This window comes from Apostichopus japonicus, chromosome 4 (assembly GCF_037975245.1).
Source record: "Apostichopus japonicus isolate 1M-3 chromosome 4, ASM3797524v1, whole genome shotgun sequence".
NCBI classification, from domain to species: domain Eukaryota; kingdom Metazoa; phylum Echinodermata; class Holothuroidea; order Aspidochirotida; family Stichopodidae; genus Apostichopus; species Apostichopus japonicus.
In genome coordinates, this window is record NC_092564.1 from 5,498,116 (window position 1) to 5,520,096 (window position 21,981).

The 21,981-nt window shown below is 37.1% G+C and overlaps 1 protein-coding gene across 1 annotated transcript in view; it reads right to left on the minus strand.

Moving 5' to 3' along the window:
* Positions 1 to 21,981, minus strand: part of LOC139966256 (cysteine sulfinic acid decarboxylase-like) — a 34,445-nt gene extending 12,464 nt beyond the window's left edge. The window contains exons 1-10 of the mRNA XM_071969107.1: positions 21,681 to 21,981; positions 14,058 to 14,183; positions 8,595 to 8,685; positions 7,725 to 7,831; positions 5,984 to 6,099; positions 4,648 to 4,727; positions 3,149 to 3,203; positions 2,666 to 2,782; positions 1,308 to 1,451; positions 211 to 413 (exon numbers count right to left, since the gene is read on the minus strand). Of these exons, the coding sequence (XP_071825208.1) occupies positions 211 to 413; positions 1,308 to 1,451; positions 2,666 to 2,782; positions 3,149 to 3,203; positions 4,648 to 4,727; positions 5,984 to 6,099; positions 7,725 to 7,831; positions 8,595 to 8,685; positions 14,058 to 14,183; positions 21,681 to 21,870 (1,229 nt within the window). The 5' untranslated portion in view covers positions 21,871 to 21,981. The remainder of the gene's footprint in view (positions 1 to 210; positions 414 to 1,307; positions 1,452 to 2,665; positions 2,783 to 3,148; positions 3,204 to 4,647; positions 4,728 to 5,983; positions 6,100 to 7,724; positions 7,832 to 8,594; positions 8,686 to 14,057; positions 14,184 to 21,680) is intronic.

Below are 21,981 nucleotides of genomic sequence, written 5' to 3' on the forward strand. Positions count from 1 at the left end.
TTTTATCATTTTTCGCCAAAATAACCATATTATCGTATTGCTTGTCTATACTCGATAAAATGCCGCTATTTTGATAAGTTGTCGTATTATACTAACACATGTAATATACAGCTAATCTGTCCCTTCAAGGACACCGTATGAAAATTAATACCGTTAACGAAATTTTATGACCCAATTACTTTTATCAACTTTAATGTGATGTATACTTACTCTGAACAGAAAAATTTATTGTCTATTTCCTGCTCGAAGCCAATGTCACCTTTGGCCTTCCACATAACCCAAATCTTGTAAGCATCAACCAAACGGCTGCATTGTAAAGACTTGTCCCCTGTGTCATATGCTACGTCATAGCATTTGTCTTGTTGGTATAAATACTGAGCTTTGGCGGACATACAATTTTGAAGTACATCTTCCTTATAAAAGAAATCAAATCGAAAGTTTATAATTCATTAATTTTTTTAAAAAGAGACAGTATAGCGATACAGCTACTATAGCAGTGACCACAAACAGGCAGAAACATTTACGAATGGGAAGGAGGGGGACTGATGGGAGGTGATTAAGATAAAGGGGGTGGGTAGGTGGGGTAGATAAAACTGTATGGCCCCATACCATAGGATCATAAATGTATGCTGACTATGGACATGAATCACGCAGCAAATCACATGCGATTTCAAGTTGTACCTTTTACTCCAATATTTAGGAATTTAAGGTTTGGGTTATTTAATTATTGATAAAATATTTAATAGAATTTTGATATACATTTGTCAAACTTTTCGACGTTTAGGACTATAAACTAATTGTAGGATTGCATAATGACTAATGTCGTACTAGGGTAACAGAGCGTGAGGTCCTCCACCAGTGCCGGGGTATACAATGGGTATACGGTATACGCAGCAAGGTCTGGGAGCCCATGGTCGTATTGGTGGCCATTATCTATAGGGGACCCATGATCTCGGGGCGAGTCCGTGAAAATTTCCTATCAATAAACATCACTTAATCTATCGGTTGAGTAAATATTCAACCACACCTCCACCTCCCCCGCCCTCCCAGGGTAATCTCTGCTGATACCAATACATATTTTAGGGAATATGTGTCCTTTAAAAAGAGTTTTAAAAGATAATTCAAAGCGGGTTTTTTTCTCACTGAATGAAGTCTTAATACTTGTCATTAACAATTCTGGCTACATCTGCTGAAATGTTCCATCAGAATTCATGGTTCACCTCACTCCCACGGCACGTGATGTCTCACGTGATTGTACTGTATTGATCTGAAGATCAATTAGACGAGGTATACGTAGATTACCATACCTTATTGTTTAACAAAAGCGCTGAACATTGAAGTGGGGCACCAAGTAACTTATGTGGACACCAAGTAACCGAATCCGATAGTTCGATGCCGTTGAGCTTATGTCGATAACGACTTGATAGAAGGGCACCGCCACCCCATGCAGCCTATACAGTAGAGAGAAATATAAAATAATCAATGAAATTAATATATATAGTTACAAACTCATGAATATGCATACATTTTATAGTTTAGGATTATACATGGTTGACAACGTTCTATGACCATTTGAACAAAGAATATGTTTCAGTGTGTAAAATACCGTGGCTGTAAAGGGAGATTTCGATGTTTCGACTGTTTGGTTGCGAGATTTCAACTTTTTCGTTTCTCGACTTCCCCAAACCAAAGTGTCGAAACATCGATATCTCGAGACCAAAGAGCCGAAATATCGAAACCAAAATGTCGAAACATCGAAATCTCGAACTGTCCCTTTACAGCCACGGTAGTAAAACTACGTTAATTGATGTTTACCTGAAAATTACGCCTTCGTTTCGTAACTTCATCATTGTATTTCTACTATGGAACGCGAAAAGGACCACAACATATGATGATGTTAATGATGATCTAATTTTATACGATCATGTACTAAAAACCTACGATCATGTACTAGAAATACACGATCATGTACTAAAAATTTACGATCATTTACCAAACATATACGATCATGTACTAAAATCGTACGATGAACATCAAAACATGTACGATGATATACTAGAAACGTACGATGTACATCCAAAAAAATACGATCATGTACTAATAATGATGATCAATAATGTTATGTTAAAAAAATGTGGCGTCTGCATGCATACACGTATGTATATTCATATATGGCGTATACATACGAGTATGAATATTCAGTGTAAACTCATTAGGGGCGTGTCTTCGGTATGAACTTTGATATTCCTCGGGGTACGGTACTTTGTAATCAACGGGTAGCATACTATATTATTCATTTGAAGTGAGTAATAATAGCTTTGAAAGTGTTAATAATACTGCACATAGAGTGCTACTGCTAGCATGATAGCCTAAGGCTAGGCTCAAACTCAAAGACCCATATCGCTCGTGCACAAAAGAATTTCATGGCCCAGGTCACTTAATTCTCTATTAAGGTCCATTGGTGCTTACTGTGCAATAGCTATCAGATATTAGAACGGTGATAGTGAGTAGTGATAGTGAAGAGACAGCTGGGTCAACTTAAATTACAATAAAGTTCATACCAAACTATAGGTTATACTCATTCAGGCCATTGGATCGAATCCCGTTCAAGCTAAATATTTCCTAACTTTCCTTACTATAGTTTAGACATCGAATTTAGACTTACGTCGACGTGAAACCAAAGGTTGAATTTTCTGCAAATTTTGCCAATTTCAACCAAATCGTCGTAAGCACCAAAAACAGTAGTCCCTGAAGTTGCAACAACCATTGCCGGAACCTCACCCTGTGTGATTGAAAAAGAAAGGAATTTATAGATAAACACATCCATGCAAAGCCCAACCAAAATAGGTCAGGGGAACAACAGCACCCGGAACCATTATCGAAATCGGTGGTCGGGACCGGTGGTCGGGACCGGGGTCGGGACCGGGTCGGGACCGAGAAACTTATGGGGGCGGGGGAAAATATGGGATAAAAAATAGTAGTATTATCATTAACAAGCACGGTACTTGTATAGGGCAAATGAAAAATGCAAAAGGAAGCCTGGTGAGGAAGTAATTGTCCTCAGGGCCCGAATTGCTTACCCGACGTCTCTTTCTATAAGCTATATGTTGACAAATATTTTCATCTTATTTAAGTACTCTCAACTGACCTTGTCAATACTGTCCTGTATTTCTCGGTCCAGTTCTTCCGGAATCATTTTCCCTCTGTAGATATAGTTAAAAGAACTTCAAATTGGTACAATACTGTTATTTAAAATGTATATAGCATAACGTGTAGCATGTTTGAGTGAAAGCAATAGGCAGGTAAGTTGTTTGACGACCTCCACCGGGATTCGAACCCGGGCCTCCCGCTCTGTACGCGGACACCCTATAACCACTAGGCTATATATGGACGCTGATTGATTGTCCAGAGGTTCGAAACCGGTAAGGAAGGTCGTTATTCCACTGTAGGCGTTTGCCACCTGTATCGAACAATACTAGTTCTGTTTTTGGTGACATATTTTGCCTTACTCAAACACGGAGATCAAACATGGTGCTAACCAACATATATACATATAGCGTTGGTGGCACTCAATCAATCTTTCCTGGGGGGAAATGACTCATGCAAAGCTTAGATCGGTTAACAAAAAATATGTATTCGATGTTCAGTATTCGTATGTGTTCGATGGAAGTTTTATTTGTTCATAAACGATAAATTAATATTGATACGAAATAAGCAAATAGTATATCGCGGTACAAAAAAAAAAGGGAGAGGGAGCATTTTATATATTTTCATAATTTTAACGTAACATCAGAAAGCAAACCCAACTAGGAGGATGCTAGCAAGTCTCTCAAATGCGTGTTTTATTTTACGTATGCCAACTTAATTTTTATATTTGTATTTGTCGAAAGTAAATTTGAGTGAACAAACATATTCCCAAGCAATTTTTTTTTTTACCTATTCCAGACATTTGCTACTGAATGTAGGTTACATTGCTATAGTTACATTAAAACAAAATATAGCCGAACGATTTTTTTCTTTTAATTTAATTATATTAATTATAGCTTTTGGAGTTGAGTTAGATAAGGTTTTGCCATGGTATATTTAATACGTAAATCTCAAAAGGAACGTAACTTGGTCATTAGCGTAGCTGGCCAATTCAGACTCAATCCAATAATGAAGGAAAAGTTGAGTTTGTCTCTAATGTTGATGGCAGGGTTTGTCCCCCTCCCCTACTGGCTGTGGAGGGTGGGGCGAGGAGGGGAGTTGTTCGTGATCATTATCTCTATCACATACATCACTAATGTTGATGGCATGGTTTGTTCCCCCTCATGGCTGTGGAGGGTGGGCGAGGAGAGGGAGCTGTTCATTATCATTATCTCTATCACATACATCACAATTGGTGATGGTGTGGTTTGTTACCCCCCCCCCCTCTCCCTACTGGCTGTGGAGGGTGGGGCGAGGAGGGGAGTTGTTCATGGCCATTATCTCAATCACATACATCACTAATCATGCATGGTTTGTCTCTCCTTTAAAATGCACGGTAACTATAGTAACTTAGTGCCCACCAACCCAAAAGACGCTTCAGTACGCCAAAAGCTGGTATCGATATATCCGTAAGGTATACAAAATTGTGTATACTGCATCGTCTTCAAAATGTCTACATACCTGTCATCTGTTTTCACCATTACTGCATTACTAGTACCAAAACCAAGGAAAGCTGCGCCTTTCCTAATCGAAAAATGGCACTGACAATAGAAAACAACATAAAGTGAATGTCTCTGTCAGCCAATCGATTCAGCAAAACGAAGAAAAAGGAAACACTGTTTGTTTGTTTGTTTGTTTGTTTGTTTGTTTGTTTGTTTGTATTTGCACGGCGATGTTTTTCTTCGAAATCATGTGTCCCATCTATATTCTTATAATATGGACATATACAGTTAAAGGGTGTGAAGACTCGCGCAAAAAGAAACGTAAAATGCCGGTAATATGACCTAGTTGCGAATGAGGTGTAACAGAAGTGTTAGACACCACTCTCGATCCCAGAAAAGACACCCACACAGATTGCTACCGTCGGTAATTAGACACTAGTGTACAGTCAGTACATACAGCTGCGGTCAATACCCACAGCACAGTGTACAAACAATACAGCGATGGACATCTCAGGTCCAACTAAAGATAACAAGGTATCATGTTTCATTACTGTACTTTCTGCATTTTGTAGCGACACGAACAAAACGGCACTTGCAAGCAACGGAAAGTTAACTTTTTCAGACCGCCGCACGCGGTTTGGGGCGAGTCTTTAACGCCTTTAAGGGCGATGTAAGAGGAAACACAGTCTGTTGGAAGGGTGGAGGGAGGGAATGGCGGGGGGGGGGGGGTGGAAGATGAGGGCAAATACTTCAAGAGGCAGTCGGACATGTAATGTTGGTTGGAAGGTAAAATTCATACGATTACCCGAAAACTTACCCGACAAAAGTTACTTTTCATTAAAAAAGCGGATACTTGTTATTTACGAAAATGGGGTTTGGAGATTTTATGTTATTTTGTCTTGCTACTATCCTATCTCCAACGGAAACCTTTTATGGAATAAAAATGAAGGACCTCCATGATATACGAAATCATAATTATGGCTCTTGTCTAGTAGTATGCTGTAGAAGTTTTAAAACTTTCAAGTCTGACGTCATAGTTTCTTCCATAAACCGATATTAATGTTAACAAACTCTAGTTTATTAGTACAGTTTTTTCTAATAAACCCAAAATTTTACGTTAAATTAAATTAAGGACCCGTGGCTTTTTATTATTGGAGTCATTGGAGCAACCAATTAGAAGTGAGACAGTAAAAACCAAACACCAATTATGTGAGGGTATACCGTACCATTCATTTTCAGATAATAACGATATAGTTATATAATAATAATAATAATAATAATAATAATTAATATGCATGTATAATCTCAATACAATATTTTGTCGTCTATATATACAGACACTATATATAACTCACCAATTCATTTGAAAATATTTTCAACGGTTTCGTAGCAAACATCCCATTACTGTGTATCTCTGTTCGTATCGAATGCCGGGCAACAGACATCGCGTACATGTTCGCGATTGAGCCACCTGGATGTAAAACGGATGGGGGAAAAGTAGAAATATATATATATATATATATATATATATATATATATATATATATATATATATATATATATATATATATATATATATAAATATGGTCCTGCGATAAAAGATGAAAACCGGATATTGAATTTGGGTTCTTTTTTTTCTGTTTTGTTTTGCTATTGTTGTATTTCGTTTTTAGTTCTTACGTTAATTGATCATTTGAGTCGGTATCCTTCACATGTAATGATTGAACGAGTATAATAATGTATTCTTTCCAGCAGTGTCGGACATAACAAACAAACACAAATATCGGACATGAATATTATGATTAGTTAGTCACCAAATTGCCTATCACCTTGGTATAACAGAAAAGCTTCGTTTGGTCAACGAATCTTGCCAACCATACTTGAACGAACCTAATAGTGTCAGAATACTGTACCCATAACGCTTTAATTCTGCTGAAATTACTTCAAAACACCATTCGTGTAACATACATGTAATGTATAGGGAGATGAGATATTGGACTTCACCCCCGAATCAGAAATGTGAGGAAGGTGTGTGAGTCAGTGTATGTGTGCGTGAGTTAGTGCTTGTGTGTATGAGTGAGCAAAACCTGTCCTATCAAGTTGAAACTTGGTAGGTAGGTGCCTGACCATGTAATCTCGTGCCTGGGTGACTGATGACGTCATATATAAAATGTCAGAGGTCAAGAAATCTATAAAAAATATATATATATTTTTTAATGGAAAGAGGCATTAAATCACTCGATATGCAGAGAATGATGAGTCTAAATTTAAAATAGGGCAGCTTTAGATGCTTAGGATCGGGGTCAAAGGTCAATTGAGTTTCAAAAACGTCAAATTGATCTAAATTGTGTCGCAAACTTCTCCTAGACCGTGCCTGACCATGTATTGTAAACACGTGCCTGGGTGATAATGTGACGTCATAGGTCAAAGTTGAAATACCCAAAAACTGATTATAGCCATTGCTTTTTACTTGTGGGAATGTTGAAAAAAAGTCGGTAAACCACAAGATTAATGGGAAAATGTTTTAAATAGTAGTTATATAGTTGTTAAGGGTCGAGGTCAAATGTCAATGTAGATCCATTCCGTCATAGAGGAGATGGGATCTGGAACTCCATGGATTACCATGTTGTTGTATCTTATAAAGAGGATGATTACCTCTTCTTCCACTCACACCCCCCCCCCCATTTACCCACCCGCCATTCACCTGTACCATCACCCCTCTCCATCATTTTCCATGGTTACGCCACTATCAGTTCTGGCATAAAATGTTATTTCAAGCTGGGTAATATATATTTGATCACATCCCTTTTTTTCCACATCAGTTTGATATGGAACGCGAAAAGGGCACAATCAGTTTGATGGTTTGAAGTAATAAGTTTCGAACCCTGAACATACCAGGAAGAAAGTTTCAAAGAAATGTAAATAAAGTATTGACCTTGATGACTAACGATTCTATTTGTTTATAACAAATTTACCCGGCGACAATGTGGTCAACATCAATCCGGGTAAGAAGTTTCTGAGTAAACTGACCCTACAGAAACTCTCTACCCCTCCGCTTCCCCCTCCCCTTCCATTACGTAACTTCGTTATGCTTACCTGGGCAAAATATGCCATCCCCTCTTTGAAATCCGCACATTGTTCTCATTCTACTCAAAACTTCCTCCTCAATGAGAGTGAATACCGGTGACACTTCAAATGTGTAGCTACAAAATGCGAAAAGAATTGGGACGAAAAGACAGAAGGAAAATTAAACGCCAAAGAATGCCAAATATTGCAACAAAAAAATTGTTCTTCGACGAAATAGTAGACTCTTGAGGTGAACCATCATTGCTACAAAATATAGAAATACCAAAAATAGTCACCTCCAAATAAAATAAGGCTTTTTTATTCATTTCCTGAAATGTCTAAGAGGAATAAAACATTAACCTCGAATGAAAGTCTCTCACATACCAACAAATTTTCTGGCTCTATATGTACAATTTATATTAGCAATTGGTCAATATTGTGTTATCTAGCAGCCATAAAGACCCCCATGCACACTGGCCAAGACATCGCAATGTAAACCGTTAGCTGTTGAACGTTCCTCCATTAACAGATTTGTTTCTTCGATCTTATTCTTTCCTTTTTTTCTCTTTTCTGTATCAATTTGAAGATATTAAGATATGTTTTTCTTTCCCATTTCACAATTCTGGGAAGCGCTTCAAGCGCATATTTCACCCCTCCCCCCCCCCCCTATCATTAGTTAAATTTGGGGTGCGCATAGTTGCGTGTATGCCTGCGTGACTGGTTACGCATCAACCCGTATTTTACCCTCACCCTCACCCCTCACCCTCACCCTCCCGGTCCTTTTACCCTGTAAGTCTCTAGTCTATACGTGTGCAGCATTTTCTCATCATTGAAAACGGCGCCTTATTATTCATCCGTTTCAGCGTTGAGCTGGATCTGCCGTTGAAAAATATTACTTACTTGCTCGCATTTAGACTGTCGGCTACCATCTGACCAGCGAGTCCAAATGTATCTTGTGGACCGTACAGTTGGTTGAAGAAGAACGGGTGTGCTGTAGGAGAGGGGGCAAAAGTAGATCTACAATGTCAAAATATTATCACTTAAACAGTTACAAATTATCGCTGATAGTTCCTAAGCACATGTGTAGGAGACTGGAAGGGTGGGATGGGTGTTGTTGGGTAATACATGCCATTTGTTTGCTGCAAGTATTTATTCGGATTCATTACGTAAAAAAATACATTAAAACCCAACAAACTGTGTGTGAGTGAAAAGATATAACCGTGATTTTCATTTAAATACAGCGTTTACATTGTTTGGCCCCCGATGCTGTGCAGCAACTTTAAACTATATATGGTCACTATAATTGCTAACCTTTGTTTTCTTTCAGATATTGATAAATAATAGTGATTTCTTAAGGCCTACATTATGTGGAATTTTCCATTGTTTCATGTCTAATTTTTGTATAGCGGTTGTTCCAAATATATTATCAATATGATTGCCTGAGTCAAAGTAAGACACTATCTTTATAACCATTCTTTTGTTTTTCTTGCTCAAAGATTACTAATATATCAATTAATGTTTCATTCGATAATAAAGTAAATCGTCGCGCAGACAAACTTTGGTACGTTCTAATTAATCACATGTAAACAAATGGACAGCAATGTGTAAACAATGCACATAGTAGATCGCTCACCAACCAATAACCTAATAATGTGTAATATCTATTCTCTTTTGTAAGGGACTCGTGGTACTACTAACTTGACGTGACATCGTCATGATTATACTGTTACAGTCTCTATGTCATGTGATTGGGCTTGAGAGAGTATCTAGTTGTTAGAATATCCGTGTAAGGGGACTGGGCTTGAGAGGACATCTAATTGTTAGAATCTCGATTGAGAGGGAATGGGCTTGAGAGGGCATCTAGTTGTTAGAATCTCCATGTAAGGGGACTGGGCTTGAGAAGGCATCTAGTTGTTAGAATCTCCGTGTAAGGGGACAAGGCTTGAGAGGGCATCTAGTTGTGAGAATATCCATGTAAGGGGACTGGGTTTGAAAGGGCATATTATAGTTGATAGAATCTCGATGTAAGGTAACTGGGCTTGAGAGGGCATATGGTTGTTTGGTTTCCATGTCCAGGCCATATCTTGGGTAATTTTCTTATAAAATACCTTATTATGAACACATTTGTTTGTTTTTTGTATAGCTAATTTGATTTTTTTTTAAAGTATGGGAGGATGGGCGGGGATGCCGCTGCAACGTATGTAGCAAAACAGTACAGTACAGTTTTACAACCACAAACATAAAGTTGTAGGAGCACTAAAGGGCTGCTGCGTTATCTTAGTATAATGTATGCAACGGAACCAGCTTCTACAGCCACGTTACAGGAAGGCTAACAATTATTGGTTTAAAATATTGATCTGTTAAACTCATATGTGGTGAGCAAAAACCTCGCTAAGATTGCGGCATGATAAATGGTTAAAAAAGAAGAAGATTAAACCAAACTTCCAAACTTAATAAGCGTCCTTTGAAATAGATTTTTCCTTTCTTCTTGAGGATGATGACGACATCGCAGTGTATAACTCAATAGAACTACCTCTGCATCAAGTTTGACAATGAGATGACACGATTTTGACAAATTTATTCGATTTTTGTGGTATCGACGTCATTATTATCCACAAAGAAAAATTTTAGAATCTATCATCACCGAAGCAAACTAGAAATCAATTTTGTATTTCCTGTGCTTCCCTTAAAATTAAATTATACCAACGAAACAGACCAACCACATTCACATGCGCATACAACCATATTATTTGTGGTGTGAAAATTCTTTGGGCGTTAATTGCATTTTGAGCAAATTATGGAATCGTAAATGTCACGTGACTGAACATCAAACATACTCTCCAAGCAAACTATCAGCCTATGCTGATTTAATTGCGTTTTCTTTCATTTTTTTTTATCTCCGGCCTATGAGTGTTTGGAGAAAGGTTTGTTACTTTGATATCTTCACAGAAAATGTATAAAGTAACAAAAGCTTGCAGTCCGTCTGCCATTGATAACGTAGGCCTGCACTTACAAAGACTCACATTTAGTGAAATATGTTTTTATCATTACTGCCATAAAATATGTATATGGTTCTACGTACAAAGGCGTTGAAGTAACATATGAAGTGGCCATTTAAAAAACAAATATTTATATATATATATATATATAAATGAAAATCGTAATGAGTTGGAAAATCAAGAACAGTGAAAAAACTTCCAGCCTCCACCGGGATTCGAACCCGGGCCTCCCGCTCTGTACGCTGACACCCTAACCACTAGGCTATATGGACGCTGATTGTATGTCCAGAGGTTCGAAACCGGTAAGGAAGGTCGTAATTCCACTGTAGGCGTTTGTCACCTGTTATAATCGTAGTAATATTCAGGCCCACTGATTCAGCTACTTACTTTGTTTGGCAGATGCAATTTGCTAAATTTAGCCTATAGCCTCTTACAAGCCTACAGTTGGACACTGCGTAATAAAATACATATCGCCTACCTAACCGCACTCGATGGAGTGTCACGAACCGTATGCACAACAACGTTGACAACGTTTGTTCTCATCCTTTCTATGATTCGTCCTAAGCTGTTGCACGAAAAGCATGTTATGAAGCTAAGCTAGCAATCGTACGTGATGCGCGCTTCCTATAAATAATTATTACACTGCTAATTCACTGCGATAACGATATTTATTTTTAGGCCACTGCACATCTGGCTGTCTTACAAAATATGGAAGTTTATATTGTCCATCAGTTAAGTTCGTTAAATGAATTTAAGTCCAGACATTGGAAAATAAACAAGAGTCATCTTACTGGAAAAACTTGTAAAAGAGCACTATGTTTGTCTTTCTGATATCATATGTAAAAGAACATGTAAAAGAATTCAAACAGGAAACAAAATCTGCTCATAATATGATATCATATGATAACGATTAAACTGGCAAAATATTGCACCAGATCGCATCTGAGGAAGGACCTTCAATTGTTCAAAGAAATCTCCCGTTAGACCCCTCCCCCATATCAATCGCAGTATGTGCTCCCCCCCCCCCCTTTCAAATTCCTGGCTACGTCGCTGAATCCGAGTGGACTCGGAATCGAAGCTAGTGGAATCGTACTTGGGAGAGATGTTTTCCAATATACAGCGCTTTCTTTTTTCATTCGCTTCACTTTACTTTTCGGATTCCCATTCGGGGGTAAGAAGAAAGACAGACTTCTGCACCTACTCAAGTATTACTTTCGACTACAGAGTAAGTGTCACATGAGATTTATTTTAGTTGGAGGGGAGGGGGTGGTTATACTCTAAAGGATCGAGAAAGTTGCAGGAACAGGCAGATTTTTTTCATTAATGCACTTCACTTTCGTTTTGCTTCCCATTAGGGCGTAAGAAGAGTGAATATCACCCCCACGACACGATTGTTAAATATCTTCTGATATAAACGCTGACAGTAAATGGCCTAACCTTGTAAGAATAAAATGTTTGTTTCCTCAGATATCTTTCCATTTTCCGGCAATAGTCTTGTTTCATGTCTGATTTTCCTACGGTATTTATCTCACCCAAGAATCCCTAGCAGAGATACAAGTGACGTAAGGCAACATTTCGAAGAAATAAAACAAGAACCGAACTGCATTTCAAGTTGCAGTGCCCTTAAGCCCATATGGTACGCACACGTTGTGAGTGGCAATTCGAGTGTGTCCTTGTATTTCAATATTTCCTCCTTGATAAAGCGACTGTCCACGAGACTGCGTGTCCTCTGGCTATTGATCAAGATTGAACAGCGAGCCAAACCTCACATCTCTTCAAGTCGAATTAAAACCACATATGAGATGAACAACTTGTAAGATTTGCTTCCAGCCCTATAGGCAGGCAGCTATATCGTTTCTCACATTATGGCAATACATTGTAACATCTACACACGCATATATAACGCCATGATGCTTACTCTTTGATGTCGTTTCCATGGCGATACAGACAATAAACTATATAACTATTCTTGAAAAATTTTGAAAGATGTCATAGCATTTAAGTTCCAGTATGAATATATTTTGAAGATGTCAAAGACAACAAAATAAATCAAAAATAGACTAATAAATAAATTATGAAAACAAAAAACAAGCAAAGGATTATTGCGAAATCATTAACACATATATAGAAGAATTCATTCAGTTCAGTTGAGAGAACCCAAAGTAGAATAAGAAACCACATGCAATATTACTGTGGAGTGGACCAATTAATTAGGCTGATCCACGTAGGCAGTTCCTTTGTCTCAAAGTATTCTGAGAATTACCAGGCAAGGGTCGGAAGCCATTCTCGTTCCTACATGTAGGCCTACATGAATGTTTAACAAAGTTTAAAAGAATATTTTGATATACAATACAATCTAGAGAAACAGGTGCAAAGAAAGAAAAAACAGTCATCATGATAATTTTTATACAATATTTAAGCTATAAAAATGTATGGAAAAGGAGAAAAAAAGTGCAATGCTTAAAGAAAGTTTTCCCCATGTTTTGAATATAATAAATATATACATATGGAGAGAAATTGGTGCAAGGAACAAAACTCCAAAACAAAAAATCAGTTTTAATTTCTTGCAATATCATCATACCGTAAAATCTCTCTGCTGTGTCATGCTACACATAGTAAAACACAATTTCAAGCCGTGGCTCAATCAACTTGTGTCCAGTTTAATACATTTAGCCTACAAATCCGGCGTTCCTTAGCGAAAAGCGTATGTTTTTGCCCGAATTTAAAACTACTAATCTTGTTTGGTATAACCCTTTACCGGTAGCACGCGTGTCGGTTAGACCTCTTTATTTTTAAATCTATCATGATTTTATTACGTCATTATGTCTATTGGTCAGACCGTCAAAACATTAGCATTTGTATTTTAGCGATGGGGTGGGATTGCGTGGGAAGAATACTCAGAATAGGTGGGAGAAATGGGGTGGGGTGTTGTTGTTGGTTATTTAATAGGAACTTCATTCCTGCAGTTTTAATATAACAAAACTCTCATGTGATTGGTCTACGATGACGTCATATAGCCTTGTATAGCCACAATGAAATATTACCAAATCATAATATGAAGAAAAATAATCCTCACTGCATTTTATCTCAGGAGCTGGGCCAATGAACGGTTGTCTTATAAATATTCATAAATTAACCTTTAGCTATTCTTTAACGCTGCAGTTTGCGCTCGATTGTAAAATTGGCCAAGCCATGTATGCAATATTTGAACATTGATAGTATAAACGTGCCCTGTGGTTGAACAATTTAATAAAAAGTCTCTACAAAGTGCCCAAGTTTTCTTGAAAGATAAACTGGAAACGTTATATATATATATATGAGGATTTGAATTTTTATCGAGCTATAGTGCAAATCCCCAGCTTACCAGTTTTCACGCTGTACTTGAATAACAGTTTGAATTGCTCGATGATTTTACTTCTATCTTCGCCATGTTGGTTCAACTTCAGGTCAAGACATTTACGCAACTCATCCGGCTGTTTGAAGTTAACAACTGAAACAGAGGAGAAGGATGAATGGGTTATATGTAATCAATGACTATGAAATAATATATATATATTCATCTCTAGCTCCTCATCGAATCGGTGGTCACTCAATAAACAGCAATATATTAACTTATCGAATGTCATTGTTTCTTTCCACACTCCCACTCCCCCCCCCCCCCTCCCCGTCGGTGAAAGATGGAAATCCAATATCGTAATGATACTGATTTGGAGAGTTTTCTCCTTTCGTACATAGTTATGTGACAACGTGGTAACAGATGCGGAATGGACAACGGTACAATGACACTTGTGTTTAATGACTTGTGTTGCAGATGCAGCATGCGCGCAGCAGTTATTTATGCATATATATATATGTCTAGAACTAACACTCATTACAAAGGAAACTTATTCAATAAAGCCATATATAGTTTACCAAGCCACTTTTAATTACAAACATTTTTCTCTGGGTTATGTTGTTGCCATTGTTGTTGTCGTACCTATTGTCTTTGTTCTGAAGTTGTTGTTGTGTTTTTTATGTGACAAACTTAATTTAGTTCACGAAACCTTTATCTTTAAACAATTCAAATGAGCCCAAATGATATTTGAATGGGAAAAAGTGAGGGACACAAAGTTTTTTGCGGAGGAGGTGTGGGGATGGAGGAAGCATGCAAGCACTTCTCGAGGATCAAGTGGAATAGTCACGTGAAAATGCTTTTAACTTTCTATAACGTGAATAAAACGACTGCAGGATTATATCCAACACTCACGGTCACTCCCTACCGTCTGCCAATATACAACATTCATAGGCCTAACCCCCACACTGTTCGTATGTCCTATTTTCTCTCCATGACGCAAAGAAAGAGAACAGATTCCCATCAGCCAGCTCAAGTTCCAGTTCTTCCCAGACAGATAACATTGACAAAATTAATTCTTTAAATAGACCACAGCATATTTTTATAGTCCATATCTATGTTGTTTATGTTTCCCGTAAGCATAACATGGAAGCTTATGCGCCGTTAAATGTAACTGTCATGTTAATATTAAACTATATTACGTTATGATTGATCAGACGCCCCTTGCTAAAACTTCCAGAAATGTAATTAACATTTCCCCCTCTGTACCGATTTGCTCTCGGTGATTTTGTTTTTTCACTCTTTTTTCCATACGTCTGTCATTGAATTAGTGTGGTTAAATTAATTACCCTTTCAAGCATCCTCAGTAGGCCTATACGAAAACAATTTCACTCTCGTTCATTTTTCATACTTTCAAATAAACGATGCATCATTGCAAGCACTAAAATGACAACAATAGCAAAATATCAATTTGATAAATTCAATTAATCGTTTTCAAAAAGAGAACAAAATTATAAAAGCGTTGCCACAAATATGTGACACATTTTGTCCGTCTTGCGGCCCATGTGGCAGTATATATATATATATATATATATATATATATATATATGTTGATACTAGATGAGACTAGTGGAACACTAGTAGTTGTAACTCGGAGTTTCACGCTTTATTGCGATCTTCAGACAAGCAGTTGTCTGAAGATCGCAATAAAGCGTGAAACTTCGAGTTACAACTACTAGTGTTCCACTAGTCTCATCTAGTATCAACATATATTCCGCTCTGTCCAATGGACATAGAGCACTCTGCGCCAAGATATAGACGCCAACCTACTCTATATATATATATATATATATATATATATATATATATATATATATATATATGTGTGTGTGTGTGTGTGTGTGTGTGTGTTAAAGAAACTCCATGTTTACTCCAAAAGAAAATATTATTAGAGAAAAGCAGAGAAATAAGATATGACTCATAATTAACAAATAAGGAGTAATGTTTTTGAAAATATATTGGAATTTTCGGTCCCGTTTCGTCAGCAATACTAGGCAATCGAATGAAAAGTACAAAATGTAACACAATGAAAGTATGACGTTAGATAAGTGTAAGTTGCATTGATGGAATTAGAACCAAATAAACCATGACTATACAGGAAGCGGATAAAGGAGCAAAGAACGGATTAAATTATGGTTGTAGAACTGATAGTTGTTAAGGGGTCCCAACTGATATACAGTGCTTCGGATTGGTATGAAATATATTGAATATATTGTTATGTGCTATGATTGAAAGTTCCGGCTCAGTCGTGTACGGAGTACGTACCAAATTATAGTACAGCACATGTGGAAACGGCAAACCACAGGGAAATGTAAACAGCTGATATGACCTTTTCACGCCTGCGCAATATTTTTATCTCGCAAGCGAAACTCACTCGTTCTTTAATGTGAACGCGTCATGTTCATAATCGATAACAATTGAACAAGGCCATATGGCAAGCCGTTTTAACATTTACCTCTCTATTCTACTTAAGTAGAATTAATTCTACTTAAGTAGAATACAATTAAGCTTAAGTGAAATGAATTGCACTTAAGTAGAATTGCATTTTACTTAAGCTTAATTGTATTCCACTTAAGTGGAATTCATATTAGCTTAAGTTTAAACGGTTCTTGTTTACATCGTATTTTACTTAAGTAAAATACAATTCTACTTAAGTAAAATACAATTCTGCTTAAGTAAAATTCAATTCTACTTAAGTAAAATGCAATTCTGCTTAAGTAAAATTCAATTCTACTTAAGTAAAATGCTATTCTACTTAAGCAAAATGGCTTTTCAATTTCACTTAAGCTAAATTGCATTTTACTTAAGTGAAATAGAATTACGCTTAAGTGAAATGTGATTGGTCAATCTATTTCACTTAAGTAAAATGCAATTTAGCTTAAGTAAAATGTGATTGGTCAATCAGTATATGCTACTCATTGCGTCACTGTACTTGCCGCGAAGTCCTACTTTGTATACTATTATAGGTACCTCACCACGTGTTCATCCGCTCAATAGGTTAACCATTGTCAGAAAAGACGTAAAAATACCTAACGTAAAGCTTGCTTAAGCATGTTATCATTTACTGTCATCGTTTTTTCTGCCTTCATATGAAAGAGCATAATTTTAAGTACAGATGGTGTGAAAATAGGGAGGATCGAGGGTGATATAAACCATTTTAAAAATCTTTTGTTTAATGTTGATATTACTCCGGGCGAGCATATGGAAGGGTTCAGTGTGATAAACTTGCTCCTCTTCTAGCTCATAATCTAAACGGTCATGATATGGAAGTTTGCAAGTGCCATGATAGGCCAAGAGCACAGCTATCATGTGGTGGGTAGGATATACCAGATGAAAACTTCTATCTATGCTTTGCCAGGTCTTGAAAGTGATGAGTTTAGTGTGTAAGTCAATGGAACAATTAATTGTGATGCGAGACCTATAGAGTTACGTTCAAGACGTACTAGTTACGTAACCATTTGCGGCCATTCCCCCATTCTGCGATACTTATCAAGCTTTCGTTGTGTATATACGAACATAACACCATACTTAGCAAATGAAGCAAAGCTATGTTTATCACTGAGTCTGAACGTTAGACTTTTGGTAAATGCAGCCAGCCAATAAATCGTTGCAAAATGTTGCTGATGCAGTTGGAAAAGCACTTTTGAGGGCAAGGGAACGACTACAACACGACATACCACCAAGCAGTGGTACTAGTAGTAGTAGTACCACAAGGCACGGTACCATGTAAACATTGCCCCCAGACCAACCACTTCTCCGCACGAGGTAAATGTTATAACGGCTTGCCATATCCTTCAATTCCACTTAAGCTAAATTGTATTTTACTTGAGTAGAATTGAATTTTACTTAAGTATAATGCAATTGTATTCTACTTAAGTAAAATACAATTCTACTTAAGTAGAATACAATTAAGCTTAAGTTAAATTCAATTTCACTTAAGCTTAATTGTATTCTACTTAAGTAAAATACAATTTTACTTAAGTAAAATGCATTTAGCTTAAGTGAAAAAGAATGACACTTTTACTTAAGCTAAATTAAATTTTACTTACGTAGAATTGTATTTTACTTAAGTAGAATACAATTAAGCTTAAGTGAAATTGAATTTAACTTAAGCTTAAAAGAAAGTGGTAATTTTACTTAAGTGGAATACAATTAAACTTAAGTAAAATGCAATTCTACTTAAGTGCAATTCATTTTACTTAAGCTAAATTGTATTCTACTTAAGTGCAATTCATTTCACTTAAGCTTAATTGTATTCTACTTAAGTGGAATTAATTCTACTTAAGTAGAATAGAGAGGTAAATGTTAAAACGGCTTGCCATATGCCCGACACCTGCGCTGCCCGAGTCCAGCGGAATGCCCGAAGCCTGTGCTGCCCGACACCGGTGGATTGCCGATGTTTAGACTGCCCTACCCTTGCGCAGCCCCAGTGTTATGCCTGCGTATCCTTGGGTTGTGCCCGACCCCAGTACGTTGTATTGGGCAAATGTAAATATTGTGTATTATACGCTGTAGATGTAGAACGAGATGAGAAATTATACTTTTATTAAACATACCACTCTGGTGTCTGCCTCCTGATTTAGAGTTAATCTGTACCCGTCCCCCATCTACCTCCCCTACCCTCCTCCAGTTGGTTTCGAGACAGGTTTTACACTACCAGACGTTGCAAGGTCTTCATGTTTAAAATTTGCTTTGTCTGAAATTCCAGTCTTGAAAAGCATGAAAATATTATCATTAACTAAGATTAATCCACCTCTATTTTGTTTTTCCACCCAGGCTTTACTGTAATCTAAAAAACTGTGACCTTCACCTGCAACAGACATACAGTTTAAGTACTGTAAAAATATTAAAGCATTCTGAGTACTCTTAACTTTCATGTAACGTTTTTTAAGGGCAAATGGCACATAACCTGCTAATTATCTTAGAATTTGTTCCTCATGTTTTTCAACATTTGTATCTTCCAAATTTATGTCGTCTGGAACATCCAGCCTCTCAAACTCTTCAATCATCAGCTTCAAATTCAACTATATCCTGTAGCATGAACATTTCTAATGTCCTCGGCGGATGCAAAGTTTTTTGGCAGCCATGTTTCGTGTTAAATTAATTTTGTTAATTTTATAACACTAGGTGCCCAATGCAATAACAAACAGCACTAACGTTATTTGCCTAACGAACGAAGAAAAGTTTTATCGGAAAATACTTGACTAAAAGTACCTATTTCGCCATTACTTGTTCATATATTGCGATGAAATATATGCTGAGATAAACAATTAATTATTAAATACTAATCTTCGCATGATTCGGTGAGAAATGAAAGATATATTCCGATCGAAATTCTTACAGGTATGCGTAACGTAACATATATGAGTACTGCGTATACTATTTCAATTACATATACGTTAGGATCGGAGTGTCTGTTGTTATGTTGTGAGGGACGCTATATACGAAATGACCTTTGTACCAGGATTACGTAATAGCTGATGATGGCTTTACCCGTGTTTGTGCCCTGAGGCATGTTTACTTATGGCGATCAAATTTTGTCGGTTACAATGATACTTCAAAGTGGGTTTTCTCCTTCTGTTTATAGCTCCATGATTCAACCATAGTACCGTGTGAACGACACGAACCATGTGCAACGTTGTCATGGCAATACTTCACTACTCTTCGCTCACCATGCTGACACAAGTTTTGGACATACTGAAATAAATCTCGACATATATGAAACGTTGGCGCGCGCCGAAGTGCCAAAATTATAGCACGACGTAAATATAGCATGTTGACATGACCAATGTAGTAATGGCATGCTGTTACAAGTTTTCGACATGCTGATGTTGAATTTGACATGTTGATAGACGCAATGGCATATTGTATTTTGTTTCGACATGTTCATATGGAATTGTAACATGCTGATATCGAATTGTAACATGCTGATATCGAATTGTAACATGTTGATATCGATTTGGACATATATATATTAACTTGGACACTTCACTTTCTTTTTCGACATTTATGGAACGTTTGGCTCTCCGTATTCGTCTGTAGTAATTTTTCCACAGTAGCATCTGCTGACAGGTCTAACACGTGTTACGGTGTTATAACACACTTTAGTTTATTCTGATTAACGGTTGTCTCTTATTCACAGTACAAACTGATCAAGCCATGTACATTGGGTGCACAGTATAGCATCTGCTGGCAGGTCTAACATGTGTTACGGTGTTATAACACACACACGTATACTGATTAACGGTTGTCTCTTCTGCCCAGTATAAACTCATCAAACCATGAACAGTGGGTGTTCATAGTACAAATCAACTTCCATAGACCATAAAAATCCGTATCTATCGTAATCGATATTTTTTGGTGTTTTGGTTTGGTTTTTGTGCGTTTTGACAGAACATACCAGTATGTTTGATATTTGTCATCGGTCATATATAGTATATATATATATATTTTCTGTTGCATCACGCTATAGTATACCTTAGTTTGTATAGTCTAGATCGGGTTAATGCATATATGTATACTAAATAGTACTAAAAAACTAAAAAGTTTCGGAACTGTTCATACTGGCACTACGAGTGGTTTATAGCATGACATGAGTGGTATAAGCATTAGACAATTAACCCAAATGGCCGAGAAAATTGAACTGATAATTGTTGAACGTAAACATTGCTCTCAAAATAAAATAAAAAGTTTTTGCAAGGTTATGAACATCTGATGAGAATTTTTGGCAAAAAAAAGGCCCAAACTATTGTTTTTCAGAATTCGACAAAACCTGCTGACCGGGGATGATATGAGCTTGTACTAATGCATCCAGCTGCTATAAAAGTATAACACGTACTCAATGTTTACATTTAATTTGACCACTCCCTCCTTCCTTCCCTCCACCCGTCCCTGGAAACGGTTTTCTGAAAGTACTATAATCGGACTTTTTTTTAAACGTTGGATTTGAAATGATTTGAAAAGACACTTGACTATAACTTCATACGAATAACCCTGCATTGTAGTGGAATTTAAGTACAGTATCGAAAACTAAACAAAACCAACATATCAGAATATATCACTGAAACACAACGGCAATTTTCATTACCGATGGAAAGATTATCAATTTGCAATTTTATATGGTATTTAACCCAGTATCTAAAACTGATCAAATATCTTTCAATGATGTTTTCGTGTAACATCACGAACCACAGCTTCGTGTATACGTTTCGACTATACCTGCAGTGGATAGTTGCAAATTTACACCCTTGCTGATCCAGAGGGTGGATGGTCCCTACAACCCACTTCTCCGCCAGGCCCACTCCCACCTTCACCTTCTTGAAAGTTGTTTTTACGAGCCTGTTTTGGTGATATTGATGCATGGAGAGGGACGAAGTATAAGCGGACTGATCTCACGTTACGCAATTTCATATTGCTGGTGTAAAACACGTGGCCATCATCATACGTTTGAAATAACGAAGTGTGTATGTTGTGAACATGTAGACCACTCACCATTGTACATCTTAAAGGATTGAACTCATGGAAAATCAATCAAAATGCCTCTAAAATAATAATAATAATAGTAATAATGATAAATATAATAATAATAATAATTACCTTTTTGTGATTCATCTTGTGCTGCTACAATTCCCTCTTTCCAAATTAAATCAAACGTTTCTTTCCAAAATATTTCTTGCTCACTCAGTGTAAGCGAACTGTTCCCGTAACCGTGACTGCGACTAGCTGTGACGTCACCATTACGTAGTGTGGATCCACCATTCGCCCTTTTTGCTCCCAAGTCCTCCATCTGATACTCTTGTCTTGCTTTGGATCAACTTTGATCCAATTCGGTCAAAAAGTGATGAGACAATGTAGATATGGCTACATCTATTCAAACAAGCAGCGAGCCAGTGACAGC